The 15,127-nt window shown below is 36.5% G+C and overlaps 1 protein-coding gene across 1 annotated transcript in view; it reads left to right on the forward strand.

Moving 5' to 3' along the window:
- The window catches only part of FAM185A (family with sequence similarity 185 member A), a 39,729-nt gene that overhangs the window by 7,880 nt on the left and 16,722 nt on the right, over nt 1-15,127 (forward strand). The window contains exons 2-5 of the mRNA XM_082063299.1: nt 319-428; nt 4,016-4,108; nt 8,992-9,130; nt 12,294-12,335. Coding sequence (XP_081919425.1) covers nt 319-428; nt 4,016-4,108; nt 8,992-9,130; nt 12,294-12,335 — 384 coding nt within the window. The remainder of the gene's footprint in view (nt 1-318; nt 429-4,015; nt 4,109-8,991; nt 9,131-12,293; nt 12,336-15,127) is intronic.

Below are 15,127 nucleotides of genomic sequence, written 5' to 3' on the forward strand. Positions count from 1 at the left end.
AATTTGGGAGTGGCTTAGAAAAAAGATAAAACCTCCCTAAAGAACTATACCTTGCTGATCCCTTGCTAAAGGTTACAGTCACTCTGCTGACTCTCTTGAGAGTAATACACAGGTGTACAAATTTTTCAGTGTAATTTGTTTACAGTGGCTAGTCATGTAATTGAGATCATGTGGCAAAACTTTGCAAGAAGGTTCTTTAGTAACAAAGCAGCTGCTTTTTTTTCCCTACTATTTGTAGTTACTACAAACTGATAAGTACTATGTTGAATAGATCTGATTCTTGTCATTCCGTTGCTAATAAAACTGTTTTAATTCTAGATTTGGATATCAAAACATCAGGGACTGGCTGCGTGAAGATTAAGAAAATAGAATGTGATAACTGCAAAATAGAAACGGAGAAGGGGACTAGTGTCTTGCAGTCAATAAAGGTACCAAGAACCCTTCCCCGCTCCATCAGTGTTTTTAAAAGGGATTGTGTGGTAGAGTATCGGATATTTAGAAAACAAAACCAAAATCAACCAAACAACAAACAACCAACCACAACAGCAAACAAACAACTGGAATACCAGTTCTGGAGATGAGAAGTACTCTGGTATGTCTAAGTGTTACTGTGTGTGTAGCACCTCACCTTTATTTACTACAAGCAACTGAGACATGAAGTCAATAACATTAAATAATGTAGAGTCAGAAGTCCAGATACCTTTAATAGCCAAAGCCAGCAGAAACAGTGACAGCCATAAGCCTGATATCTGCCCTCCCTGCCCCTCAAAGAAAAAAAAAAAGAGAGACAGATTTGGATTTCCTGTCTAGTAGGCTTTTTTAGATTTCTGATATATCAGTGCTAGTGACAAACTCTTCAGGTTAATTTTCAATCAGAAGTTGCACTAGGTGTCCAAAATACCTGACTGAATAAACAGGGTCATGAACATGATATATACACAGTCTTTATCAGATATATTTGATCTTAAGATTTCAGGTTTGCTGGCATAGGCTTTTTGTAGGAATAATCAAAGCATATCTGACGTAGGTGCTGTTTGGAATCAAATTCACTTGAATAATTGCGATTGCACCTGCAGGAATTGGTATAAATTCAAAAGAAGGGCTTTTCAAGTAGGGTAATTCCTAAGCTTAAGTATTTTTTTGTTATGAAAAATCTTACAATGTTTTTTGCTACCATGGTAAGAGATTATTATATAGCATATATATGGGAAACTGAACTTAATGGGAAATTTAAAATAGAGCTAGGTTTACTTCCTTTTCAGACAACTTGTATCTCACGGATTCTGTGTAGTTGACCATATTACTCTTAAAAAAGAAACTAAAATCTAACAGTGTTAGCAGTGCTATATGTGTTACTGCTGTCTGAAGCTTTGGTTAAAAATTACTCTTACATGATAATAACAGTGAACCGCAGTACATGAGAAACTACATAGTATGAGAAAACGAGTTAGTTTTGGCCAGCAGTAGTAACAGTAATCACCACAGGCCATCACAATTGTCAAGAGCTTTTTGTGATGTTATGGAAAAATGAATTTTAAAAATGAAATAGTCAGTTCTATTTTTCTTAAGACTTCAAGTAGCAATGAAACAATTCTCTCTAGTGAACTGAAAAGAAGGCTGGAAAGTCACCAGTTTGGACCTTCTGAGCCCAGCTCCTCCATGGCTTCATTACGGTTTAGAGGAGCTTGGTGTTGTTTTTTTTCCTCTGTCGACTTTGAGCCTTGCTTGATTCATAAAAATGTCAGGAAAACTACAGGTGTAAAAGATGATCCTTCCTCTGTGCAGCACCTCAATGTGTCCATGGGAAGCTGCTTTGCTCCCTTAAGCCTCAAATGAGAGCAATGGCCTTGTCCCGGAAGGCAAGACTTTTAAAATTAGAAGTATCAAGAAAGTACTGCAGATTTCAACTGAAACTCTTCTTAGAGCTTTGGTAGATCAGGCTTTGGGTTTTTTTTTTTAACTGAAATAGCTACCTGAAGTATTCTTTTGGGTTGTGAGTGATGAGTGGCTCTTTGTTCTTATAACTGGGATGGCTTCAACAAACGTTACTAGGGAAGATATGCCACCACTCTTGGTTTTGTCAACTCTAACGTAGCGAGATGAAGGTTTTGAATTAAAATTGCTGACCATGTAGCTGTTTGAAAGAGCAAACAATTGTTCGATTGCAGTATCTCTTAGCTGTACATTCAGTTTTTAGTCTAATGTTTTTAAGTAGTACTATAGTTCTAATAAGGGCAACTGTAACTCCATTTTTCTAATACAGGTTCAGGAATTATACTCTATTAGCAGAGAAGCAGAGTTATTAGTGAGAAGCAGAATTTTGTGTTTTTTCAAAGCTACTGAAAATCTTACAGACTAGATTGTATAGTGCAGTGCGAGAACTGATTCCCCTTTAGGGTTACTGAGCAAACTGAAGTGATGCTGCCCTCCCCTGGATGGATTGAAGAGCTGTTGAATATTGCTTCACTGTGACACTGTCTGCAAACTTCATTGACTAGCAAAACAGGACATGCTTTCTTTACAGTGGAGAGTGGAAGATCAGTGATCAATGACTTTAAATTAAAAAAAAAATCTGGTGATGTGGGGATTAATCAAGAGTGCCATCAAACAGCTTCATAACTGCTAATTCTCTGCCACAGGCTGCAAGGTGATGTTTGTATAACCTATAATTCAAAAAACATGCTGATTTTTGGGATACAGCATGGTGTCTTTACAGAAGACCTAGAAATTTGACATCTACTGTCCTTAACCATGCATGCTAGTAATTAAACAGAAAAGTTGGGTATTCTGTATGAGGTTTTTTTAATGGATTTTGACTGGTACTGTCTTATGAAACCCCATGAAATTTCTGGTCCGTGGTGTTTCATCAGAAATGTATCAGAGCAGTATAAGCCCATGTTTCCCATACTGGAAACTTGATTTCATGTATTTATTTTTTTTAAAAAAGTCTTTAATCTTATTGCCATTTGATTAGACCTACTTAATGCAACTTATTATGGCTTATTCAGATAGGTGTTTAATAGTCTAAATATCTTGCATATTTCTGATATGCTTGTCAAATTTAATAGATGGTATCCTAAATTAAGTGCCATCTCCAGGAACAATACCCTTTTCAACACTGAAAATGGAGGTGGTGATATGGGAAAATGAAGTGTATGTGTGTGTTGAGAGAAGCTTATTCAACATTAAGTATACAAAAATGCTGAATATTTTTAAAATTTTGTTATTCCAACTTTCATGCTAGTGAACTTAAGCAAAAGAGCTTTGGTGTTGAGATCTGTAGGCTTCTTAAAGTCAGATTTGTTGAAGTTGCATCTTATGAATACAGCTAGATTATTTAAATCTGATTTTAATTTTTTCCCCTTCTTGCAAGTGCTTGGCTTTTACTCTCAAGACCTGTTCTTTTGTCTTTTTGAGATTAGTTTGTGTGTATTTCTGCATGTTTTTCATCTCTCACCAGTTATGTACAGCATCAAGTGAAAGGTATAAGACTTACTGCATTTTTTATTTGAAACGTGGTTTATTGGAGCAAAAACTTGATTTTAATGTAGATGTATGCACAATACCTAATCTGAATTAGAATCTGATGTTTCTCATCTGCAGCAGCACTGGGTATATACATACCTTGTCTTCTGGATGGAGTGTAAATGAACCACAAAGTTCCCTCTTTCTTCTGCTGCTGCTTGTGTTTTTCTAGTAAAAAACTAATAAACAACAACAAACAAAACCCAAACAAAACAAAAAACCCACCACAACAACAACCATACCCACCTGTATTGAGAATAAAGTGTTCCTCAGCATCATTCTTATCGTTCTTTCCCTTGTGTTTCTGGTTACAAAGGAAGGTGACTTGTTTGGGGTTTGAGTTCACTGGAAATAAGCAGCATGTTTGGCTCTCATAGTAAAATGGGAGTTTGTGATCCACGGTGGTTATTGTGGTACAACTTGAAAAACAAGAACTTGTTTTCTGATTGATTATCCTAACCATATGATTTTCTTGAACTTTTTTTTACAGAGCCATAAAATCAATATACGGACAAATGGTGGCAAAGTAATTGGTCTTGGAACTCTTTATGGAAATATAGATATTTGTGCAACAGAGAAGGGTGTAAGTAAAAAGTAAAACTTTCTCTTCAGTGGCTTATTCAGCTTGTCTGTTGCAAAATTCACTGAATTTTGAAGCATGTGCTGAAGAATATTTAATGACCTAATTGGTTGATTGTTATTTCACTGTTTACTTACGTTTGTCTGTCTAATTATGATTTGGATTAGTAAACAGGCTCCACATAGAAAGCAGTAATAAGCATGTGGTCTTTCCGTCAGCACAGAGGTGGTGCTAGCTGAGGCAACTCTTCAGCTTTAATTGTGCAGACCCTCAGAACACTCAAACTTTTTACTTGGTAGATTCTGCAATAGGGCCATTTTAGTGTATCATGAGTAGTGGCTTGATATGTGTACATGCTGTACACTTCCAGGCTTATCTGGTTGTAAGAATGGAAGAGAAGGTTTTGTATGTTTCTTTGCAGCTGAGGAAATACAATCATGTGTAATCTTGTTATGAGATGAATTGAAAAGAATGCTAGACAGGGAAACAGTATTGTGGAGATGCAGTTTGCTCTTTTCAGCAGGTGGCAGTATAGGACAAACCTTGTACTGCTTGAGGCTGGCTTTGCTTTTTACCATAAGTAGCCAATTCTCCATTATTTAAAATAATGCAGAGCTAGGCTCCCTTATATAATGCTACAGTTTTCACAGCCTGGTGAAACCAGTCTGGTTCTTAGGTTTAACTTGAATGTTTAGGTACCATAATGTCCATGCAACTAGTTGTACTAGGATTTATTAGATGTGAATATATATAACTGTGTAGAGCCAAGTCTGGAAGTAGCTTGGATGCACTCAACACTGTCAGAATCAATAGGCACCCTTAAAACCAGTAGCACTGGGAAGACTCAGAGTACTAGTAACTCTTCCTAGCCAAGGGTAGGATTGAGACCAAGGTATTAAGTCCTAGGAGTCCAAAACATCCTCTGTGAAGTACCAGCTGGCACTGTTGTTCACCCTGTAGATTAGGTTCTGAGATATGTTCACTGACATAGAGCCATCAGTGAGCTGTTCTTAACTTCCTCCTGTAAACCGAGCAACTTGCTGTTGGATTTTCCAAAAACTGTTGACATTAAATTGCCCGCATGTCTTTGTAGTGGATGCTAGCCTGCCTTTTATGTACAGAATGGTGTAGAGGCTGCTGTAGCGGTGCCACTGATATTTCTTCCTGAACACTTCCATCTCAGCAACACCTCCCAGCATAAAGCAGAGTGGGTAAGGCCTGACTGTGATGTGCTCTGTTGATGCTACAGTTGAAATGAGCAGTGCTAATTGATTGGTAGTTCCCTTGGGACTATTACTAGTTAGTGGAGTTAGGATCCATCCTAAGCCACTGGCAGCCACAGGGAGATGAAGAGGGGAGCAGTAATTTACAGCTTTCTTCATATGCCATCCATCTTCCTGCAGAGCACTTCTCTTGGAAGGTTCTGAAAACTGGACTCCTCGCTTTCTACTAGTAAGATTGAGTGTAGTCCAGGAAGTGCTTTGACTGCTGTGGATCTGTGCTGTTCACAACATACTAGCATGGTGGTCTTTACATTAGAGTTGTGCTGCTTAGTCAGTCATCCCAAACTACTTTGTTACACCAGTGCAGTCCATGGAATTGGTTTCAAATAGCATCTTGCTGATGTTGATAAAAACAAATGGATGGTAGAAAGATGAGATCTATGTCTACATGAAAATATAAGTCTTCAAATGCTGTTTAAAAAAATCAGCTTTTTTCAGGCATACTGTTCTTCTGAAACAACAAAACAAACTCCATACAGATCAAGCTGAAGTGCTTTTTTTGGGATAAATATTTATTTAGACTGCTAGAAATCACTCTTACAGTTGTAAAGCTTTAGTAACTTGAGTGAACAGAGCTATTTTAACTTGAGTTTACAGCTGTGGAACAATATTTTGCCTTATGTTGTTAAACTTCTCATTAATAAACTTTCTGTAGTTAGAAGGGACAGTGGGATATTTCTTTTCTCAGTTGGCCACTTCTGTTAATAATCAGTCAGCCTTACGTCTCCTCTGTGTGTTTGTATGAGATAATTCTTCCATCAGTTGTAGTCATCACTATGCAGTTATGGCTCTGTCAGCATTTCCAGCCTCCTCCTGGAGGTGGGATGGGAAAGGATGTGGTAAAAGACACTAAGCACTTGAGAAACAGAATATTTTTAAGGGGGAGAATGGAGAAGACACTCAAAATATTTGAGCAAGAATAGCACAAAAAAGCTAAGATGAGGAGTATGTGGGGAAGGAGTTGTTTATGTTGTGTTTAAAGACAGCAAGATGCTAGTTTCAGGTGAAAATGTGTTCAGGTGCAAAACCAATCTTAGTGTGATTTATGAAAATAGACACTTTAAAGGATGGGAAACTGAGGGAACTTGGGCATGTGGTCAGTCTCAGTAACTGCGGCTCACAAGGGAAGGAATTTTTCCAGAAAACCTGGTGGCTCAATGAGCAAAAATAATCAAATTTGTTTTACTGGGGAGTCATTATCTAATTTGTGCCACAGGGACTTTTTTATAACACTTATTTAACAGAGCCAAGCATCTGTGTTCTGCCAAAAATTCATAAAAGTTAAAGAATTTGGGACTGAAAACATGTTTAGTCTCAGTAAAAAGCAGTCCTAATTTTTTCACGCTTTCCCTAGCTAGAATACTTTTTCTGTCTTGACCAATCTGACTTCCCCCCACCTTCTCAATCAGATTTGGGTTATTCTGAAACAAAAGTTCATTGTATTGTAAGTTCTTGTGTTTTGTTTAATAATAACCGGCTGTCTCAGTACTTGTTTTTATTGCTGTGCATTTTTAAGAAAGGTGGCTGAGTCTGGTAAATAAGATGAGTTGGTATGAGAGCTTGTTTATAATACAGTACTTCATATTATTTAAATGAGATAAAGATGTAAATAGAGCCAAAACTTGCATATTATAATAACAGATGTAGCTTTTGGGTCTTTCTTTTTCCCATGCAGGAATACCACAAGGCAGCCGGTTTGCACCCAAACTATGCAGATATTTTTATTTTATCCCCTCCAGCACCTAAATTGTGCCTTACTCTATTTTCATTATGCTGATAGCAATGATGGCCCAGCTAAAATTGGAAAGGTACTTTGCAAGTCACTTAATTCTCTGTAGAACAGGTTTAGAGTGTAGAGACTAAAATGGCAGTGGATTTTGTTTTCCTTGGTGCTTTGGCTGTGTGCCACAGCTGGTTTACGCTTTGCCATCCTGGGTGAGGGAGTAGCAGAGTGCTCTGTGCGAAGCATTCCTAGGACAGATGCAATGTAAAATAACATTTATTAAGGTCTCTGCTTGTTTGAGTTTTGTTAGAAACATTGAAACATTGAAAAGCTGAATTGCTGTCACTTTAAGTAGTGACAAATTATGCCGGAATATCATTGGGTTTGTTTACTGTTGATGCTTAGATTCTGTAGCATGGTTCTAAGCATCACCTGCAGATACTGTAGACATTGACTGACACATCTCTAATTCTAGCATAGCACCTTGATCACCAGATTTTTTGTTAAGGTTAATGTATCTTGCTACACTCTTGGAGACCTACTATGTATTGTAGCATTGCATCACATCAAAAGTCTTAAGACAAGAGTCCATTCTGAAATCTTATCATTTAAGGTATAAAGCTAGTATAAAGTTCAGTATGTATGGATTGGTAAGGTCACAGTATAATTTGCCTGTCATATATTCCATGCTAAACCAGTCTCTTTAGCTCATCTCTTGGGACACAATGCAGCATGGAGCTTGTGCAACACTAGTTGCTGTTTGTCAGAATACCTCTTACCTCATCCATAGTGTATTCTTTAGATAACATAACACTGGAAGGGTCAGCAGACTTTTTTTTTGTATTAACTTTTTTCCACAAGATGACAATGCTAAAATGACAAAGTGGATTTAAAGATAAATTGGCATAAGTCACAGTTTGATGCAGAAGTCCATATATCAATTCATGTAACAAATATGGATTTTGTGCAATTCACTTAAAGTCTGCATAAGCCATATAAAAATAAGTTGAATGGGGGTTAAGTATGAACTATTGCATGATTCCATCATAAATCAAGTTTAAATAAGGAAGACTAGAATTAAATTCATATGGTAGTTGCATACGAATGCGATTTGTTCTGTTTTGTTCTAATAAGCGTAGATTATGTTGCACAATTTGTTACTTGTGTGTATATAATCTCATCTATCACCTTTTATTTTCTGAATCTATTAATAACACAACTTTTCAAATCCTATCATCTCCATTTCTATTGAAAAGAAGTAGAAATTGAGATCTTATCCTGCATTTTTCAGGGCTTTGTGTAGCTTGGAGCTTTAATCCAAGAATAGAGGCCTGAATATCCAAGGTAATATGAACAATTATACTGACAATAAAGAGCCACTGTGGCTTTTTTTGCAAACCTTCACCAGAGCTCTGTCTACAAAGTGAGCCAGTTAAAAATCTGCAAATAGGTGGATGTAACAAAGACAGTAGATGTTTCAGTATATGGTGCCAGAAACCTGATTAGCAGTGCTTTAAGTGTTGTAATGCTGTATGAAGTGTTTCAGTTTTTAAGAATAAATCCAGTTTTTCTTCCATCTGTTTGTGATTTGTTTCGGTTCTTACCTGTATGATGGATGTAATAAATCATAGGAATTTTATAAAGAATCATTAACTTGTTGGTTGGTCAGAGCTCTTGTATAAAAATGTTTTTGTTTTCATTTTTTGGTGGTTTTGTTTGTTTTTCCTTGTGTAGCTTTTAACCGAGAACTTGATTCTGTTTGTTTTGCACCAACCACTGCTTTACATTTGTTTTGCCCTTTAATAGCTTTACTTCCCTCTGCCTTTTCAAACTGTGACGACAAGTTTTCCATTATGTTTATTTAAGTTTATTTCTCTTAGAGTGTGAATATAGAGAAGCTGCAGGGGGAATCCATCAACATATCCACTGAAGATGGCCTGCTGAAAACTAAGTATCTCTATGCAGAATCATCATCTCTGTCTTCAATAGCTGGTGATATTCTGCTGGGAAGTATTCATGGTAAGATAAAAATACTGTCACAAATTTAGCTGCTTTGAAGGTATTCATAATGCTTCAGGTAACAAATGGACTAATGCTATAAACCGTTACTAAATCAGCTGTGCACAGTATACTAACAAAACAGTGCTGTGTTTGTTAGAGACTGAATTGATAAGAATTAACTTACCATATTGCATACTGTATTTATTTTAAAAATAATTTTATAGCACACTTGTAAAATAGCAAAAAGTGTGTATTATAGGGAAGAAACATCACAAATACTAAGAATGTCAAAATATTTTAAAATTCAGCAGTGAAAATTATACTGAAAGAGGCTTCTCCTCCTCTCTCTCTCCATCCTTTTGCTTTATAGGAGAAGTAACTCTTACAGCATCTACTGAGAACTATGGTAAAACTCAGTCGTATTTAAAAGTTTTTAGCAGAATTAGTCCATGTGTGCTGGCACCCTATACTAACAGAGTGGTGACAGTTTCTGTTCTTTGACTGGGTGGAAAAAAGCCTCTAATCCATCCACCTTTTAATGTTTTTCACCTAGAACCAAAACTAATTACCTGAGAGTCTTTTATATAAACAGCAGCCAAGGCTGGAATCTGGTGTGGTCCCCTAGTTTAACAAAATTCACACTGAATACTGACTGTGCTATAATTCATTTGTGGTGATTTAATATTAAATACAAAAAAACTGGAGGGTGTACAAAAAGTGAAAATTACTCAGGTCAGAGTTCCAGATTTCCAGCCACATGTCTTTTAAACAATCTGCTGCAATTTCTTAGCAATTTTGTGTTGTCATATTACTTGAGAAATGCCTCTTGTTGGTTCCTTGAAGGAGCAACTCCTTTGTCCATTTATAGTAAACTTAAGAATGGTTTCTAAACCTGTTAGGTAAAGCTCACTTCAGCATGCGTAGGCAGAAATAAGAAATACTTTTCTTCCTGTTGTTGTGTTTTTCTAACATGTAGACTGCATTGTTACCGGTACTTCTGTCTGATAAGCTGGTTTTGTTTTATTTCCCTAACTTCAAACTGATACGATACTGTGGAGTGATCAGCTTCTGAACATGTTCATGGCTCTGTGCATGTCCAAAAGCTTATTTTTGTTTTCTTGGTACAACAATTAAATTATAACTGTGATAGTTAGTGACTTACATCTTTAGTAATGCTTCATAGTCATTTAGCTGAGGAACAATGTGAAAACGAATAGAATTGTATCCAAATTATACAGACATTTTTTATGTTACTTCACGATTATTTTCATGAGCTCTCTACTAAATGGGTCTGGAACACCTAATGTTATTTTAGCTGTTTCTTTTAAAAATAATTGCATGTTAACATTTGCTTGGTACTTCTAGTCTGCTTTTTCAGAAAAATATTTTCTGCAAAACATCATGACCCTCAATCATGTATTAATAATAAGAGCAAATACTTTGAGTCTTTTATTATATTGCATATATCTATACACACACAAACAAATTAGTGGAAAAGATAAACTCCTGTTATAATGTTTTGTTAGAAAAAAATTGGTCACTTTCACTTTTAGTCTTTGCTCATGAGGTAGCTCAATTGTAGTGGTAGTTCTGTTTGTAAATACTTGGTCAGATGGTTTATTGGGCAGTTAAGCCCACTGTTTCCCTATAGCTGACCTGTGCTGATGTTATAGTTGGCATACAATCAGCACATCTGCACACAAAACTGAGCTGGACTTCATTGCTCTTGCACTGGGAATTTTGAAGTCCGGGCAACACAAACTTTATAAACTTGCCTGAGACCCCCTTTGTAGCTGGGAGCTGCTAGCTGACTAAAACCTAGGCTTTTTTGTAGGTTATACAAATTAAGTACTAGTCATGACAGAATGGGAAAAAAGATGGGATAATTATAGTGTACCTTTTAAAAATGGCAGATATTAAAGCCAAACATCTCTCAGGTTCATTGGAATAAGGTTTTGTTTCAACTCTTGATTTTCAGAACTCCAAAGTATTTTGTGCAGTATGTTCTTGAAATGATGGATTTAAGACAATTGATGATAGCCTGCTTTTCTAGCTTCCAGCCCATGGACCACTAAGAAAAACACAAGTTATATACAGTGGAATGCATTCTGCCCTAATGGCTGTTTACTACTGTGTAATTATTGAAGATGGGAGCAGAGCTTGATTTTTGCAAATTTCAAAGGCTTCCAAAAAATTAAAAATTTTATTACGAAGTGACTGCGATCAAACTTTTTTTTTTTTATCCTTCTGGGAGGATAAGGGAGTGGCAGGAATGACATTGCAATTTAGTTTTTCAGTTTAAGATTGGTTTTCTGAGGCAATTATACATGTGTAACATACATGGGACTACAAGAGTGTCTACCAGCTTTGTTAGACTGTTAGTAGTATAGATGACTTCTCTGTTATGGGGTACATCTGTCCTCCTCTTGATGCAATAGGTAAAGGGGAAGAATATGTATTCTGAGATTTTTTAAGACTAAAACACCAGTGCCTGTTCAAAGTAATGCAAGTTCAGTAGGAGACCATTCTACATTTTATGCCTTATATACTCTCTTGTTTGATGTTCTCCAGTTTGTCCAACAGACTCTGCTCTTACTGAAGTCAATGAAAAGTATTAACAAGGGATCATCATGTGCGTAAGAATAAGTTTAGGGAGAGTAGGTAATGTTCAGTGGGTCCAGGAGGTAGCCTTTGAGGATAATGCAAAAAATCCCCTCTGGTGAGGGGGTGGGACTTTTATGTGTATAAAAGAGGAAAATAGAAACTGTTTATTTTACTCCTCCAGTTAAACTACTTAAATCTTCCATAGTGCTGTTGCAGGCATCAGAGCAATTTAAAAAAAAAAAGGCCCAAAATAAAATTTTAAAGTATTGTGCCTAAGCCTTGTAACACCCCTCTGCTTTTCTCTTCCTCACATCCAGTCTGTCTTTAAGTTTTACTCAGTGTTTTTCTTGTCTGGAATCACTTCATTGTTATCACATGTTGAGATTTTTGTTTGTAAAGCAGTAATATTCAAGCCATAGAACTGGTATGCTATTTTGCTTTTATATTCAAATCAGTTCTACTACTACAACTCTAATGCCTCTGTATACGATCACATTACTTAGCCTTTGTTATGATTTCAGAAACCAGTTAAATAATGTACTTTTAATGTTTTTCCAACTTTTTTTTTCCCTAATAGGTAACACCAGCCTTCAGACTAAAACAGGGAGTATCACAGTAGGTAAGTTTTGCCTTCTTTCTGATATCTTTTCTCACTCTTCCCTTCTCCTTTCTAAAAGCTAAGTATTCATGGGGAGAATAAAAAGGGGGCAATTCCTCACAGATGTTTCTGCCCTCTTTTCAGGAGTAGCACTGATAGGTCTGTAGCTGAAGGAGATCCTTCCCAAACTTGACTGTTGTTTTTTTGCAGTTGGGTGAGACACGCTGTCTGGCTTTTGATACCACAGTACCTGCTGGGCTTTGCACAAGTTAGGCTGAGTCTAGGTGTCATCTTTTAGATTAAAATGGGAGAAAAGGACATGAGGAAAGATTAAGTTTGCATCAAATGCAATAATTTTGCCATTAACCTAGTTCTCTCTCTTACATTTGTTGATATCAATGATTAGCTATGTATAATTTTTATATTACAAAGCATTAATCATTGATTATATATATTGGGGGTGATTGGGGCTTGTGATAATTTAAACACTTCCAAGCCATTATGCTAATCATTGTTTTCTCTTCAGAAATAAAAACAGCTCAATTTTTTTTTCAGGAACATGCGCTTTTATACAACAGGATAACTCAGAGTTATCCATTGTGATACACATTATGAGTTGCATTATTCTAAGAAAATATTGGGGCCCTTTCTTTCCCCATTTTATAGTTCATTAACAGAAAAGTGAGAAACTAAAATTTTGATTATTGCTATGGCAGAAAACTGAAGTAACAGAATCATAGACAAGGCTCAGTATATCATGAAAGTACACAGGTGGATTTCCCCTTTCATAAATAAACTTAGTTACAGGCCCAAATCCCAAAGACTTGTGGTAATGGTATTAGCCATAGCCACTCACTAAGCACTGTTCAGGGCCAGGCTGTACTGTTACCACTCTTATGTTTCTAAGTGATCTATATTAACAGTCCTGGAAAATGAATGCAATACACATTCTTAGGAGTTAGTCATTAAACCACAGAATTAAATTAAGCTTGCTAGTCTGTTTTTCCTTCTGTTAAATAAACTCATAGAAGATGAAGAGTATTTAAAGAAAGGTTTCTTAACACAGGAGGTAGCTTTTTTCCATCAACAGATGATGATAATTTTCCTTAATTAATCAGGTTCAGCTTTAACATTAAGACACATCTTCCAGTTGAATAAACTTTATATTTTAGATTTCAATTCTGAAAGCACTAGTTAGACACTTAATCTCTTCCTAAAGAGTGTTAAACATCCTTTAGGTTTTTATGGATTTTCTCCAAAGGCATATAACTTGTAAGATCAAGTGGTTCAACTCTTAAAAGCTTCAGAAAGAAAATATGAAGTTTTAAGTGAAAGGTTTTTATGTATGAAAAAATATACCACAAGATATTTTGTTGGATTGCCAGAGGCCTGAGATGGTTTTGCTGATAGAAACAGGAAGAACAACTCACATCTTCCAACTTCTGTGGGTGGGTTTTCATAGGGATGTAGTTATAAGTAACTGGAGAAAGAACTTTATCAGTTGACTTGAAAAAGTGCACTAATCTCTAGGTTTTGGGGCTGTATCCTTAGCTTTTGAGAGACTTATTTACAAGTCAAACTAAAACATAATTGAGAATGCTAGATTTTTTTTTAATCAAAATATTTTGGGGAAAATGCAAGTGACTGTATTGACACTTTGTATAAATCTGTATTAAAATGGGAAACTGATGCTGTTGTCTCTCACTCCCTTTAATTTTCTGCCTTTTTTTATTATTTATAGAATATCTTGATTTAATTTGGGGTTTGGGTTTTTTGTATGTGTGGTGTGTTTTTTAAATTTTGGTATTACTGGTTTGTGTAAATGTATTTTTGTTTTTTTAAGACTACCCAAAATTCAGTATGATTTTGAGTGGCTGGCATATGGCAGTGTTTCGCACTGACTTTGTTAAAATATTAAAGTATTCCATGGATTATTCAATTTTTTTCTGTACCATAAGCTTTGCTAGTAACTAACAAATTGTTTTCTAACCCTATACCAGAAGCTTTCTTCTTCTAACAAATTTTCTACAGGTTTTGATTGGTGTCTTAATTTAAAATAACCAGACCTATTTTTACTTCTAGGTTAAGTTACTATTTAAAATAGTCATTAGAAATCTGAATAATATTACAAAAACAAATGGACTATTTTCATTTTAGAACTAGCTTAGTCTTTTAAATTTTTATTTGGTAAATTCTTAGGAAAAGTTATGTTAGAAGAAACCTCAGGGAGCTTCAGAATCATGGAATTATGAGGTTGGAAAGGACTTGTGGGGGTCATCTTGTCCAGCCCCCTTGCTCAAGCAGTCTCTAGTCTGCAGCCTCCTGCTCAGAGCTGTCCCAGCTGGGAGGCTGCTCAGGGCTTTGTCCTGTGGCCTGAACACCTCCAAGGATGGAGACTGTACAGCCTCCCTGGGCAGACTGTTCACTGCTTGATTGCCCTCGGGGTGAAAAAGTCTGGATAGAAGGAAAAAAAGATCTGAAACTCTTGTGTCAGGTTATGCCTGTTGTCTATTTTGCTCTCATCATGCACCACTCCGAGGAGCTTGCTCTTGCCTTCTTGATCTCCTGGCAGAGATACAAGGGGGCTGCTGTCAGGTCCTGAAGCAATCCGTGCTCCAGGCCGAGCAAGCCCTCACCCCTCAGCCTCTTCTGCTGAGGAAGGTGCTGCATGTCCTGACTATCGCAGGGCTTCTCTGCTGAATTCACTCCAGTTTGATGCTTCCCGTATCCTGGGAGCCCAAACAGCAGATGCTGTATCCCAGGTGTGATCTAGTGAGTGCTGAGTAGAAGAGGGATAATCCCTTCCCTTGATA

This window comes from Streptopelia decaocto (assembly GCF_964273445.1).
Source record: "Streptopelia decaocto genome assembly, chromosome: 1".
Classification (NCBI taxonomy): domain Eukaryota; kingdom Metazoa; phylum Chordata; class Aves; order Columbiformes; family Columbidae; genus Streptopelia; species Streptopelia decaocto.